Below are 15,087 nucleotides of genomic sequence, written 5' to 3' on the forward strand. Positions count from 1 at the left end.
GTCCTCGTGTTTTATATATCGACTAATTTTAATTCAATTATAACATTCCGTCTAACACCGTTAATAAGATTTTTTTTTCCTTTTTTTTTTTTTGTAATATAACCACAAGATTATGTCAAATCTCTTGCTTTGACTAACTTAATCTCTTCTCTTGTTTTGAGGGTTTGGTAAAACCTCAGTTCATGGGTCAGAAGATTTCTGGATTGTTGCTTCAGTCCTCTCTCTCTTCTCTCTTTCTTCAAATACTTTGCTCCCTGAAAGATATATTATGGCCGTCGAATCAAAGCTAACGGCGTCGGTGCGAAGCCGATGGTGGCCCGATGGCAGAGAACACGTCGGTTCTGAATTTGGGCATCCAGGTCGGTGAGAGTGTTTATCGGTTCCCCTCCGTCTTCAATCTCTCCTCTTTATGCATCTCCATTCTTTGATCAATTTGATTCAATGCTCAGATTTGACTTGGATTGCTGGGAGCATTAATTGCATCAATTCAAACACATCTAGGTTTGATATCTTGAGTTCTCAATAACTTTCTCAAAGTGATGCATGCTATCGAGACATAGAGCCATTGTTGGTTAATTAAGGTTTCGATTTACTGGTGTATTGGAGGAGTTGGTTGCTTTCTATGCTTCTAGTTGATCAAATACCTTGCCGTCTTCAGTTCTTGCTTTGGAAGATTGGTTGGGCAAAGACGCAGATGTAGAAAGTTTTTTCTTTTTACGGTTAGCGCGTGCATCCACGCGTCGATAACCCAAAGGTTGGTGATCCCTCACTTGGAGGAGGGAAGAATCATTGAGGAAACGGTGACAAAGGTTTAAAGGTAAAAAAATAAAAGTAACCCAATATGTGACGGACATGTGATAACCTTATTATCGGTGTTAGACAAAATGTTATAATTGGTCGATGTATAAAACATCAGGACCAACATTAGACATTTTTAAACCACGGGGATAAACATAACTATGACCCCAAATCACGGGGACCATTTATAACTTTTACCAAAAAAAACTTGAAGGAAAATTGAAAAAGAGATTTTTTATTCACACACCCCATTTGCTTAATACACATCACATGTTTTTGTAAAATTTTAAATTCATTCTATACCCTTTGTTCTTTTAGAAGAACAATATAACAAAAAACAACCTTCTCCTTCCTCTTCATTCACCAACACTTGCAAACCTAATCATGAAATCTCATGTTGTTTATTCTTATCCATCCGCATAAATAATAACTTAGCAAAACCCATTTTTGTCGACATATCAGAATATTTTGATTGAACATTTCTCCTGAATTAGGCCAAATGTAGATTCTTCATATGATCATCTTCACAATTATTAATAAATTTATAGAATTGAGGGTAAACCAAGAGCAAGAGATGGGGGTATTTTTTGGAAGGAAAATATGAAGTATAATAGGAAGAATATAGGGAAGAAAAAAAAATCAAAAGGTGTGTATCTAGAAATTAGAGATGTGTGAATAAAATTACTTATTGAAAAAGAAAAATTGAAATATAATAGCCAAATGACATCTATGCCCTCCATGCAAAGATAGAAATTGAATGTTGGGCCTCCTTGTCTCCTCCACGTCAGATTATGACGCTCATCATTGGAGGGAATTTGAAATTTTGTCCGATTCTGATGCATGTAGACTAAAAAAAAACAAAGGACAAAACTAATAAATGACCTAAAATTTAAGATAGTACACTAAATTTAATCTATTGTTATATCACTTATATATGTTATGCTGGGTGTACATTAAGATGAAGTAGAGTGGCAATGACTGGCGTTTCTTTACCTTTCCTGGTGTGTAGAACTGCACTATTTATTGTTTGATACAAACTTCACTTCATTTTCTCTTGGTCTGAACCTTTTTTTTTTTTTCTCCTTTGATAGGATAACAACGGTATCTTTAAAGGTTTTATGTGCCCAGAGACTAATCCAAGCTGAGAAATCATGCCAAAACGCTTCATCCCCCCTGACCACCAAAAATAGATTGATATTTAAATTCTAATTAGCGTCAGCGGGTTACGAACTTGAGTATGAGGTTTCTACACTTAAGCTCTTATCAACTCGACACCTGTGAATCCTACGATGGTTTTCTTGGTGTGAACTTAGGTACTTAAATAGTAAATTCTCCGTGCAGCCCTGGTTTTAATAACTGAAAATTGTCAAATTGGCTTTTCTATTTGTTTTTTCCTAATATTGTGGTGGCTTCAACTAATTAGCAGAATTAAGCACTCATTGAATGGATCATATCCTGATATCATGTTTTTGTTAAACCGAGAACTAAAAAGAAAGTAACACAATCTACCTTGCAGTAAGAATACATAGGTTCAGATAAAAGTCAACAATTTACATTTCCTATATGTAAAGTTAACTTATGTTACTTAAACATTAAATTCAAGTAGAGCCATCAAGGGCAGGCAAACATTTAGACATAATCTCAGCTGCCTGCTCCAATTCTGGCTTAGAGATGATCAATGGTGGCACAAGCCTGATGACATTTCCTTTTCCGGCTGTTATTATTAGCAGACCAGAATTCCGACAGGCATCCACAAGCGGTGAAGCAGATACGTCCAGCTCTACCCCAACAATGAGCCCCAAACCACGTACTTCTCTCACATGCGGATTTGTTCCCAGCTTCTTTGTCAGCACTTGTTTGAAGTACTGACCTTTCTCTGAGACGCTTCTCAGAAATTCAGGGTTGGAAATTTTGTCTAAGACCGCAAGGGCGGCATTGCAGATAAGAGGTCCCCCAGCAAAGGTGCTTCCATGCTCTCCATACTTCATTGAAGCACCAACCTTTTCCGTCACTAATACAGCTCCTATGGGAAGTCCTCCTGCAAGCGGCTTGGCCAGAGTCATTATATCTGGGAATACACCATAAACTTCATGCGCCCAGAGATAACCAGTACGACCCAAGCCACATTGAACCTAGGAATACAAAGAATACTACTTCTGTCAGAACTGAACTTATATCTCCCAGAGTACAGCATATACCAGAGATTATAACATAAGCAAATAATCTGTCATATTTCTACCGTGGTCAAACAATTCCGTAAACCAAATAAATTGTATGCTCACATGGAACCACTCATGAGATTTAAAAAATGTGACCACAGTCCAAATGTTTGTCACAGAAGCCTTCACAAACATCTCTGAGTATATAAACTTGAACAGGGAAAATAATTATACTAATAACTCAAGGCAGGCATAAATATATTACTACATATGATTGATCCCTTCAAAGCAGAGTATTTTATACCAATCTCATTATGAAACTACTAGCCAAAATCCAGAACTTCAAGAATCCCAAATTAAATGGATAGCGATGACACTGGCAAAATAGCATACGAAGGCGGCCAATTTTCCCATGCATTTCATTTGTAGGCATATGTGTTCCTAACTTAGGTCCTAGGCTCCTAGCACAGGGGATTTGATCCAGATGAACCATTAGTTGGAACAACTTAATTATATCTTTTTGTTAACAAGCAGATAGTATTTAAAATTATTCTCTCTTCTTTCTTTCTTAGAACAAGGAAACGCATACAAAACATAACTATTCAGTTTCCATATATGATATGCCCTGTGCAGTATTTGACCAAAAGAATGGGTGTGTAGACAGACAAATATCTATCTGAAAGAGTTTTTTACCTCATCAAAGACCAGAAGAGAACCCGAATCATCACAAGCACCACGCAATGTTTGCAAAAATTCTTTAGTTGCACTATTAATCCCACCTTCACCCTGGATAGGTTCAACAAACACAGCAGCGATTTTTCCAGATTTAATCAGCTTTCTTGCAGCTTGTACATCTCCATACTCTAAGAAATTGACTCCTGGCATGACAGGCTCAAATGGTGATCGGTAATACTTCTTACTAGTCAAAGCCACGGACCCCATCGTCCTCCCATGGAAGCTGTTAGTGAAAGAAATGAATTCTGTTGCAGGCTCCTTCTTCTCAGGGCATGAAAATCTTTGGAACTTTCTTGAAAACTTTATGGCAGCTTCATTTGCTTCAGTTCCAGAGTTTGAGAAAAAGACACGATCAGCAAAGGAGCAAGCCACCAGCCGTTTTGCCAGCTCCACCTGCAGCAACAACCTCCATTTTCCTCAGCCAGATTTTTAACAATAAAAAATAAAAAAGGAGCATATAGAACCAATTATGCATGTCTACTTTACCATCAACATATGTCAGTATATCCCATTACAAATATTCTTAACTCATAACCAGCGCCGTTTAAGCACAAAAGCGATTGCTTCTAATCAGACCTACGCTATTACATAACAAAAACAGAAACTGAGTGTATAGAAGATCAATTATATTGAAGTCCTTGACTTTGCTACTTATCATACATCTAAGCCAACATTTTCACCACTGCATACACTTTGCTCTGCAGTAAATCGATTTGTGCAGCATGGATAGTCAATAAGCTAGCAATTACATAACCCAATAGGCTATACCCCAACCATTTCTCATTAATCACTAATGTTCACTACTTCATAGTTCATACTAAGATACATATGTTATAGTAATGAAAAGTGTCTAGAACTTGCACAGGAGAAAGAAAGATAGAACCTTCAACAACAAAAAAACAGAGAGAGAAGAAGAAGAAGCAGCTATAACCTGAGGAATGGAATAGTAGACATTGCTGACATGGGTGAGAACATGGGCTTGCTCTGTAACGGCCCGTATCCAATCCGGATCCCCATGTCCAAGAGCATTGACAGCAATCCCAGACATCAAGTCCAAATACTCTCGCCCTTCAGGATCGTACAATTTACACCCTTTGCCACTCGCGATCACCAAAGGCGGTCTATTGTACGTCCCCACCATAACCCTCTTCTCCGCCTCGATCACCTCCTGGCTCTCCACCGCCGCCGCCGCCGGCATCCTTTGATCGAGTGCGCGCACGTCCACGTTAAGGCACGAACGTGGCGGCGCCCCATTGGTCCACAAGCGTGGGCTTCGTCTTCCCGCGAGAATTATGGGGTTTAGGAGCTGCAGGGAAGTCATCGTAGGGTTTGAGTTTCTTGGCGGCTTATATGAAGATTACGGTGAGATCGGAAGGTTGTGATTGAGGAGATAGAGAGTCAGGAACGAAATGGATTTGATGGGTTAGGATGTGGGAGGAAAAGGGGATCAAATATTAATGGAGCGTACGTAGGGTTTAGGCATCAGGAAACTTTGAAGTGGCAAGCATCTGAAGCTGGATTTTTTAGTTGAAATGATGCTAAAAGAGAACGGAAATGGGAATGTGGGATTGATATTAGGTACAAGTAAACAGCTACTGAAAAGAACGGGTCACATTCGGGTTTCAGTTATATGTGATCATGAATGGTCGAGTTCTATTCTTTCATACGTGTACGCTTCTATGAACAATTTCTTCAACCAAATTATAATGAAAATTATACAACGCACCGGGTGTATCTACCGTCCATTTTGACCCGCTAAAAAAATAAAAAAATAAAAATTAACGGTGGAGATGACGGGTGCGCCGAATAGGCTCTATAATTATGAGGGGAGCAAAATTTGATAGGAAGTTAAATTTACACCCCAATTTCCATTAATGGGAAGAAAGTTGTACATAGCAACACACTCTTTAACCGCGTAATTAAAGAGTCCATACTTAACTTGATCAAAAGATTAGGTTCAGCCTAATCTCGTATTTATTGGTCGATTTTATGTCAAGTCAATAACTGAGTTGCCTATAAATCATTCACTCGAGCAAAAATGTCAGTTTTGTTAACAGAAGTTAAGTTTTACATGTCTACACACTTTAAAGGCGCAACATGAAGAGTCTTACCTAAATATTCTTACATATCCAACAGTCCATTAATACACAAAATACAGACTAAAACCAAATGATTCGAAGTGTACATAAGGGTAGACTGTTTCCAAGTGCACACATATCAATCTGGCCTGAAATCCGCAACCCACATGCAAAAACAAGCAAGAAACGTGCACAATAAAGTCCACACGCCAGAAATCTGCAAGTTAACGAGTTGTGTGTTAACAAAAAAACTTCAAACAAAAAAAATTAAAAGACGAGAATCCTCAATAGGTTTGAAAGAAAACAAGTTTTTTGCAAGCTGAGCGGGTTCTAACGAAAACAAACAAGCCCGTCGGGCTCATCTTGTTAAGTTCACAAGTTCTTAACGTTTCGACCCGTTAAGAACCTGCACGAGTCTGGCCTGTTGCCGGGCCTTAGTTCTACCTAATAAAGATCGCTAACAAACATTAGTTCTACCTAAGAAACAATATTGAGGTTTAACTAGGCTGGATGCGAAGTGGACATCTATAACTATGCTAGAGTGCGGACGCCAGCTCAGAACAACTCCAACAGCTTCAGATGGCAGCTCCGCTTCAGTCTTCACAGGCCACTGGCATCCCAGACGACGTCACCATCAAGGTGAAAGCCAAGGTGATCGACGAAGAAGTTCTTGCGCCAAAAATTCAAGAGAAACTTAAGGCACCTCAGTGTTGGTTTCGAAACTCATCACCGACGAGTCAGCTAGCGACAACGAGTAGAAACTCAAGATATAGCCTGGTTTGAAACCAGCAAGACCGACACCCAATCAGCGCTGCCGAAGTTGTTTTCAGTCAGCTTCCACACTAACATAGTTGCAGACGTGTGCTTCTGATCCAGCCTTGAGGTTTAACATTTTTTCATTGCCATGAAATGTGCAGAACCGTTAAAAGCACTTCAAAGCAGCATGCATGCCTCTAGTATGCTGTGCAGTAGCTATGTTTCAAGTACGCTGCCTCTACTAATGAATGGTTGCAGAACTCCAAGCAATTTCGCAGCTAAGTGGTTATCTATGACAGCAGAATGGATCAATGAACACCTTAATTTATTTGAACAAATCATGAGTTACAGACAAGTATAACATAACATTCACCAACAGAACTCCACATAGTACGCCATTTATGTTAATTACAACAAATGGGTGGATTAGTGAATGCTGCAGAACCCAACACACTTCGATACAATTTACAAGATCCAGCAAATAGTTTAGTACATCCATGACAAGTCTTGTCTGAAAGAAACAGATCTTGCAGCTCCAAATACTCCTCTTTCAGAAACTTGGGGACAACCTTCCACAGCCAACGTTTCCAGTTTATATGAACCTACTAGTGGCCTAAAACCTTCATCAGAAACTCCCAAACATTTGACTAAACGCAAAACAGACAATCGCGGAAATTGGACCGCAAGTTGCAGCCCTTCGTCACTTATCTCTTGGCACCTGACAAGCTCCAATGTTTCAAGATGCTGAGCAAAGCAAAGAGCTTCCATCCCAGCATCGTTGAAGGAATACACCTGGTCAAAAGCAAGTTCCCGCACAGGACACTTCTGGATCAAAGTAATGATTCCCTGTAATGTAAATGAGGAAAAGGAAGGGAATTCCCCATCAGAGTAAGATATCCGAATAGATTCAAGCTTTGAACAGTTACTAGACAAGGCATTCAGGCATTCATCGGTTAATCTCAAAGGGTTATTCATCAGAAGAGGAAGTGAGAAATCTGATGGGACTCGGAGGTAAATGGAGCGAAGATTACTTGAATTTTGGGCTAAGCCTATTATGTCACAGTCCCGTACACCAACACACATGTCCAAGTGAATCTTCTCCAATTTCTTGCACTTCCTCATCACACAAGCAAGACCCCTCCCTGGGCTGATGATGCAATTTATCAAGCTAAGTTCCACCATATTCTCACAAGGAACCCACTGCTTTTGCCATCGATCAACAGCTAAACGATCATAAACTTTCATGTACCTGTAATTGGCATCCACCTCAAATTGCAAGCGTTTCAGGTTTCTCCAACTAGCGCCTAGCTTAATCAAATTGCCCTCCCCGATAGCTTTACAATTTTTGATTGAGAGATCTTGAAGTGTTCCAAGCCTGCCAAGATATTCAAGCCACTCGACGCTGTTAACATTTAAACATCGGATGAGGTGGAGAACAGTGAGAATTTTGCAGCCCATAACAAGAGATAATATGCCACAGCCAGTTATTCTTGGGGTAAAATTCAACTTCAAAGCTGAAAGCTTTGAGCAAGATGACAAGTAACCAAGGCCGACATCACTGATGAATGTGCAGTAGCTTAGAGATAGTTCAATCATAGAGGGGCAGTGATTGGAAAGAATAAGAAGCCCTTGGTCATCCAACTGCTTTCCTAGTTTGGACATCCAACCAGTGTAAGTTATCTCTACCTTTGTCAAGTTGAGAAACCTACTGCAGAGAGAAGTCAAAGCTTCATTAGCAGGGTTTAATCCACAGCCTACCCGAAGGGATTCCCTCTGTTCATTATCCAATCCATGCAGGCGTTTACATGTCAAAGACACAGAGTTTCTATCAGTTGTTTTCTTGATCCTCCTCAAGATCTCCCAAACTAACTGCTCCGGTAAATAATCCATCAAATTCAGTAACACCTTTGATTATGCATAATGAGAATCACCTGAACTACATCAAAAACCAGTATTGGAAATTTATACAGAGAAAAAGGAAAATCCATACAAGACTATCAGTAACAAAAACTGAAATAATGCTGAGAACATGATATGAGGATGTCCATTCAAATTACCCTAACTGTAATAATCAAGCAAACCCACAACAAAAACCTTGAGATCACAAAAGAACTATAGAGAATAGATCCTTCTTGAATATTTCTGTGATGAGCCCAGAATAACATGAGAGATCAAACTACAGATTTTCTGAAATAAAATCTAACACAAGAGATATATAAGGCATACTATTGCTTAAACAATCAAGCATAGAAAGGTAACCAAACCAATAAATCGCTGATCACCGTAATGTCCTCAAAATTAGTCATATCTACCTATAATTCAAGTAAACCATACACACGAACAGTATCACTTTAGTTCCAAATTTCACTACGATTCAACCAAAACAAAGAAAATCACTCACAATTTCCACAAATTAAAGGTACATAACAATGAATTCCTACCTACAATAACAGAGAGAGCAACCTGTTGTCAGAGAGACGAAATGAAAATAGGTGCAACAGAGAACATGATAATGATCTGAAACAGTGGCTAACCTTGAAAGAGATGAAAGGCGAAAGCTGAAACAGATGCATGATATCTGGCGGTGAAGGGAGAGGCAAAGAAAATTGAGGGTGCACTGATTGAGGAAGATGGATACAGTTTGATACAGAAATGGAATTATTGGGTATTTGTTTTTAAAAGATCCAGATCCCCTGCAATCTTCAACAACGACTGCAGAAGGGCGGGTAAAGCTGGACCCTTGATATGGGAATCTACGGATGTGCTTACATGCTAAAGTTTTTATATTTTAAGAAGAAAATTGGAAAATAATAAAAAAACAAATTCATGTGATTGTTTTCAAAACAAAGTAACAAACCAATAAAAACTCCTTATTAGCCTCGTACAATTTGATCTACAGGATGGGGAGTTTCCCATTTGTAAATGTGAGGCAAGTGACTTGTACGTGTTAAAGACTAGCTTTATTATCCTAGTTATTTACCCGATAAATATATGATCTTTTTCATAAAGACGGTGATTCTTTTGAGCACACGTCCTTGAGGGCACTCGATGGTATTAATGTCATTTTAGTTTTTCTTGAAACGCAGAAGAAGGAAATACCGAAATATGATTTGCAAAATGTATATTTGGTCACTGAACGTTCAGTATTCTTGTGCAAGTCCAACAGCCATCCCCACATTTTTGATATGTACAGTATGCTGAATTTAAGCAAATGACATCAGTCGCCCTTAACATGAAAACTTGGTGCAACAGCAAGCTTCCATCCTTCAAACTCTGTTCTTCATCAGATTATGGATAGTGTCGTCCTTCATTTCATTTGATAATTGATGGCTGAGACGAGTTGATTGATTCTGGCAAGACCGTACCATCATTTGTTTCATTTGAAGACTCTACTGTATCCCCTGTCTCGAGGTACAGCATCAAATTCCTAAGCTGCAAAACGGTGAAAATTTGACAATCAAAGTCATTTAGCCTGATGCCTGCATAATGCCTACCAGAGACCAAATTGACCAATAGGCGATGACAATCTTATATTACCTGCTCTTCTAAGTTGCTTATTTTATCTTCCTTCAGTTTTGAAGCCTTTCTCTCCCTGTGAAATACAAGCATATGTTCAATTAGACAATATTGATAACAACATTCCCATTGCAATATCAGCATGAAGACATTTCAAAGCCAAATTACATTAACTGACTGAAAAATTGTGACCAAATGTAAAAATATTAAGAACACAAGAGATGGAGAAACCAATACCTCTCTTCAACTTCAAGTATCTTTGCTTTCCAAACGTCTCGATTTTTCAAAAGATTATCATTAAGCTACATGGGGAAGCACCAAAAATAGTTACTGGATGAGTGCTTTTCTAGTGCAAGTGAAAGCTGGATATGTGTTATGTGTTAGCAAGATGAATACTCCAATCAAAAGCACAAGAGTTAACACTTACATCATCCAGAAATTTCTTCTCCTTTACACATCTATCCAGCTTGTCCTGCATTTTCTTTACTGGCACAGCCTTTTCTACAGCTTTAGAAATTTCTCTCTCAGTTCCTTCTTTAACATCTTGAAGTAATGATTCAAAATACTGAAATCAAGAAATCAAATATCAGTAAGTATTAGACAAATTTAGAATTAAGCCACAGCATCTACTAATCGCAATGCAGTGTAAAATTAGACTAGTTTAAAGACACTACCCAAAAAAGAAGAAAAAAGAAGACAAGTTTAAAGACATTACCTAAAAAAAAAAAGACAAGTTTAAAGAGAAAACTAGCAGTGATTACCATTTTCTGGTTCTCAAGTTGAGTAGCAAGCAATTCGTTGTACTCATTAACAATCTGCAAATAATGACATAGAAAGATGTGAAAATGCAGACCCTACTTAAAACAATGATAATGTAGGTATCAATTGACTGAAGAGTTAAAATATTACAGCTTCTACTCTACTGTTCAAAAGAGCCTCACTGAATCCAGAATCTACACACTCGCAATTTCCTTTGAAACCAATCGCATTCCGACAGTGTGAATTCAATTCAACCAATTTTCCATCAGTTTTTGATTGAATTAGGCGGTGAACATAATTGTCTCCTGCATAATCCCACACACGCTGTGTTTCCACTTCAAGGGAATAGCAATGTTGTGTTTCTTTCCAATGTTTTATGGCATGGCCTTCTTTATACCTGTACCAAAATTGTCAGGCAAAGGTAGAGGTAAAGGTAGAGAAAAGAGAAGGGAGAGAGAGTTCAGCTTTTGCATGATGATAATAAAAAAAAACAAACTAATCATGAAAAAGTCTTACCTTCCACAACCAACAAAGCCACAGATAATACACATCCAGAGATTCTCAGAAGTTTGACAAATGAAACAATTTGACTTTTCAGGCTGCTGCTGACAATATCTACAAACCTGACATAAAATATGGTAGCCAAGTTTATATTACGAAGCATCTACCATTCAAAGTCAATTGACAACTCTATAAAATTGACCGAGCTGAAGCTAGCCGGAGAATGCAACAATAATTTTATCTATAAAAATTAAATCTGCAGTCAAACTACACACTGCAGCTTAACAACGGTGTGAAACAATCTGAACTGGTAATGTATATACTCCACATCTTGCGCATCGAGAACTAAAATATTTACACTAAAATTACTTCTGGGAATTTGCAGATCGGTACCTTATAAGTAATAATATCAATACTTTGTATTCTTAAACGGTCATGCATATTATTTTTTCGCTAACTTCTCTGCCACTGTGGAAGATACACACTTCCACATTAGCATATCCATATCCCACATACTCACTATTTATGTCAAGGGGCAAAAATGTATATTATATATCCTCCATAGGAGACGGAGAACATGTTGTCTAAGAACAATATAATGGACATACATAGCTAACATATTTTTGCCAGATACTTCTCTGAAAGATTGATATACTAATCTTTCAACCATCGGAGTCCTTTTAAAGAACCAACTAGACAAACCTAGTGATCTGTTCCAAATATCCTGGAGGGACGTTTGGAATAATCACAACCTTCAATATCTTTTGTCCATTTCCATACAGGACTTCTATCATGGTACCCAGAACAATGGTTGCAAACATTGACTGAAATTTACAGGACATAATCCCCTCCCTAGAGTTCCTTTATCAGACTAAGTGATTCATGACGTAACAAAAAGATGATATTGAGTGGGAAGACTTTGATTTCAGAGTACTGAAAATAACAACACTCATCCATAACCAACAACGAAATAGAGGTACGGTGACTTCGTAAGGTACTTTAATCTCACTATAATTAGCCTATTACAAACAAGCATGTGGCATAAGTATGCTAGGGAGGAAGGGAATAGAATTGTCCAATTTATTTACCATCATCACTTTGAATTATGGCCCTACACAAACATATAACAGATACACCTGTGCAGACACATAAATACACAGCCCCAAAATTAGTGGAAGTGCTCCAGAATTACTTACAGGACAAGAAGTATCAGTCCATTTTGAAATGCAAGAGCAATGGAAAGAATGGTTGCAGATAGTTGTGAGAATTCCACTCATATCTTGGTCTAGTCTCTCTGTAAAACAAGGAAGTAAGGAACCTCCACACAATAAAGAGAAAAGAAAGATAACAAACTTGATTCGTATCTTCACATATATTTATTTTTATGTGTTCTGTGGTGCATACCAAGACAGACTGGACACGACGGCTGCTCAGTTGAGCTACATGGAGCCTGTGCATGTTCTATTGAACCAGTGTATTGAACATCAACCGTGAAAAGTATCCGACAGACCTCCACCTATAGATTGGACAATGACAATAGAAATCTGGTCAACAATCTCATAACTCAATTCACTATGTTAATCTGCAGGCCAAAGCAAGTGAGGAAAACCTCTAGTGATGAGAACCGGCTTCGATTGAAGTGCTTGTAAAAATGATCTGTGGAGTCCTGACTATCAAACCTAATCAAAACGCTATAACGATCCTCCATTCCATCGGTCCTAAAACACAGAAAATAAAATAAAATCAAAACGAAGTTCAACAGAGTGTAAATTCATGACCAAAACTAACAACACTTTCAAAACCCCAACCTGACAATCCGCATCTCCAATATATGCTGAATGAAAGACCCACAGAACCTACAGAAGTCGGCATATGTCATGTGATTTGGCACTCCGAGTACGCAAACAAGCGGCTTCCTCTCAACCTACACAAACCCGGCATCTACATCAATCTACATCCTACATGATTACGTGCTTACCACAGCTTTGTGGATTATGATTACACAAAGGATAGTATCAACACTAAAGAACAGCCTAGAAATCAAGAATTCAAAACAATCATGAACAAAAGATTAGGCCAATTCAGATTAAGAGCTTCTCTAATACTCATTTTAATTACTCAAATCTTTACGGATCGCCGAATTGTATGAAACGAATAGGCAGTGAAAACGGAAATTGAGCTTACAGGAAGATCGGAGGGAGAGAAGGAGACGACGTCGTCGTCGCGGTAGAGGAGCATGATGCCTCGGGTCTCTTCGATTCTAGGGTTTCCAGAAGAGAAAGGAAAAGCCTGCGTGATGTTTGAGATGGATGATGAAGAAGAGGAATATGCGAAGTCGATGGGCTCGCCGGGAATGATAGAAGGCGGCGACCTGAAGGCCTCGATCGGCGAGGCTCCGGTGCGCGCTGTGCTCGAGCTCGGCGACATGTTGACGGGTTTTGAGTTTCGGGGAGAGTTTTGCGCCTTTGGGTTTCTGCGAAAGGATCGTCTTTCTATTCCCATGTTTTTATTTTCTATTTCTTTTGTTATAATTAATATTTACTTTTTTTTTTACTTATGGTAAATACAATATTTATTCAGATGGTATTATATATTTTTGTTTTGGTAGGGGAAGAACTGTCGAAAGTTCAGAGACAAAAGTCCCTATTCCTTTTTAACGAAGGAAATATTTTGATGAAAGATTTCTCCTTCTCTTCAAGGATTGATTTCTTCTTTCCTAGTTTGGGTTATCTCTATACCACTTACCTTAGTTGATCCCTCTCGATTTCTTCGTCACTAATGAAAGTCATAAAAGGGCTAAGTTTTGCTTCTTCCCGGATCCAATAGGCTTAAAAGCTTGTTGTCTTTTGATCGTGCTTAAAAGGCTAAGAAGGCTGAGGTTTGTAGAATGAAATCTCAACCTTTTCTTCTACACGTACATCGTTTGTGTGATCGTGGTTATTAGCCATCATGGATGCTAGAGACCAACTAGGAGGTTCTGTTGGGGATCAGAATGGGGAGATGGATCGGTTTCCGGATGGTATGCGTGTCCTGGCTGTTGATGACGACGTAACTTACCTCAAAATCTTGGAGGCTTCCTTACGTAAATGCAATTATGAAGGTATGTTTCTTCTCTTGCCCTTTGTTTCCCTCAATTTGGAAATAGTTTTCTTAAGTTGTTAATGAGATTATGTGTACCAAAATCAATTTGTTATTAGGTTTAGGGTTTAGGCATTGAAGTGCTTTGGAGTGTCAACTCCTTAAACCTTAAATTTGGTTTCTGTTTATTCAAGCTTTTGGTTGATGCTTCCTTACTGACAGTTCCCTTTTATTAAACGAGTTTTCCAAACATAAAGTATGTTCTATTTTAGCTTGAATTGTAATTCTAATGAACTTTGTATTAATTTTTCATCTTAGGGTGGAATATATGGACCATGTTTTATTTATGTCTGTTGATTTTGATATTGCAGTAACTACCGTCAATCAAGCAAAGCAGGCACTCGAAATTCTAAGGGAAAACAAAAACAAGTTTGACCTGGTAATCAGTGATGTATGGATGCCGGAGATGAATGGCTTTCAGCTCCTCCAGCAGTTAGCGCACGAAATGGACCTACCTGTAGTCAGTAAGTATCAACTACTCGACTTTGGTTTTCCTAAACCAAGTATATAACTTCCTAATCTTGTTTGAATGAGACTTGATTCTATCAAGTTTTCTTTGATTCTAGAGTTGTCAGGCGATAAATTAATTACTAACTCTGATCACTTCTATGTATTGAAATGGTTTCAGTGGTGTCAAGCAGTGGTGA

At 38.4% G+C, this 15,087-nt stretch overlaps 3 protein-coding genes across 3 annotated transcripts; all 3 read right to left on the reverse strand.

Annotated features, from left to right (window-relative positions):
• Nucleotides 1–2,284: 2,284 nt before the first annotated feature.
• Nucleotides 2,285–5,273, reverse strand: LOC101307225 (acetylornithine aminotransferase, mitochondrial-like). Its single transcript, XM_004303213.1, has 3 exons — nt 4,624–5,273; nt 3,651–4,085; nt 2,285–2,930 (listed from the first exon to the last, which is right to left on the reverse strand). Exons 1-3 carry the CDS (start codon nt 5,011–5,013, stop codon nt 2,397–2,399), a joined length of 1,359 nt encoding a protein of 452 aa, XP_004303261.1. The 5' UTR covers nt 5,014–5,273; the 3' UTR covers nt 2,285–2,396.
• Nucleotides 5,274–6,887: 1,614 nt separating this feature from the next.
• On the reverse strand, nt 6,888–9,351 carry LOC101307512 (F-box/LRR-repeat protein 14-like). The gene is made up of 2 exons (XM_004303214.1): nt 9,061–9,351; nt 6,888–8,457 (listed from the first exon to the last, which is right to left on the reverse strand). Exon 2 carries the CDS (start codon nt 8,414–8,416, stop codon nt 7,013–7,015), a length of 1,404 nt encoding a protein of 467 aa, XP_004303262.1. The 5' UTR covers nt 8,417–8,457; nt 9,061–9,351; the 3' UTR covers nt 6,888–7,012.
• A 270-nt stretch (nt 9,352–9,621) lies between these two features.
• LOC101307809 (BRCA1-associated protein-like) lies at nt 9,622–13,782 on the reverse strand. The gene is made up of 12 exons (XM_004303215.1): nt 13,487–13,782; nt 13,111–13,226; nt 12,912–13,020; nt 12,707–12,818; nt 12,499–12,596; nt 11,318–11,424; nt 10,952–11,198; nt 10,804–10,857; nt 10,470–10,607; nt 10,280–10,344; nt 10,064–10,118; nt 9,622–9,958 (listed from the first exon to the last, which is right to left on the reverse strand). Exons 1-12 carry the CDS (start codon nt 13,727–13,729, stop codon nt 9,839–9,841), a joined length of 1,464 nt encoding a protein of 487 aa, XP_004303263.1. The 5' UTR covers nt 13,730–13,782; the 3' UTR covers nt 9,622–9,838.
• Between the last annotated feature and the right edge of the window lie 1,305 nt (nt 13,783–15,087).

Source organism: Fragaria vesca, linkage group LG6 (assembly GCF_000184155.1).
Source record: "Fragaria vesca subsp. vesca linkage group LG6, FraVesHawaii_1.0, whole genome shotgun sequence".
Taxonomy (NCBI): Eukaryota; Viridiplantae; Streptophyta; class Magnoliopsida; order Rosales; family Rosaceae; genus Fragaria; species Fragaria vesca.

Excerpts from the sequence above, each read along its gene's own strand:
- LOC101307225 (XM_004303213.1), bottom strand. The coding sequence starts at position 5,013 with ATGACTTCCCTGCAGCTCCTAAACCCCATAATTCTCGCGGGAAGACGA. Across the intron at positions 4,086-4,623 it reads TCTACTATTCCATTCCTCAG|GTGGAGCTGGCAAAACGGCT; the intron begins GTTATAGCTGCT and ends TTGTTGCTGCAG. Across the intron at positions 2,931-3,650 it reads CTCTTCTGGTCTTTGATGAG|GTTCAATGTGGCTTGGGTCG; the intron begins GTAAAAAACTCT and ends TTGTATTCCTAG.
- LOC101307512 (XM_004303214.1), bottom strand. The coding sequence starts at position 8,416 with ATGGATTATTTACCGGAGCAGTTAGTTTGGGAGATCTTGAGGAGGATC.
- LOC101307809 (XM_004303215.1), bottom strand. The coding sequence starts at position 13,729 with ATGTCGCCGAGCTCGAGCACAGCGCGCACCGGAGCCTCGCCGATCGAG. Across the intron at positions 13,021-13,110 it reads TTGGAGATGCGGATTGTCAG|GACCGATGGAATGGAGGATC; the intron begins GTTGGGGTTTTG and ends TCTGTGTTTTAG. Across the intron at positions 9,959-10,063 it reads TAAGCAACTTAGAAGAGCAG|CTTAGGAATTTGATGCTGTA; the intron begins GTAATATAAGAT and ends ACCGTTTTGCAG.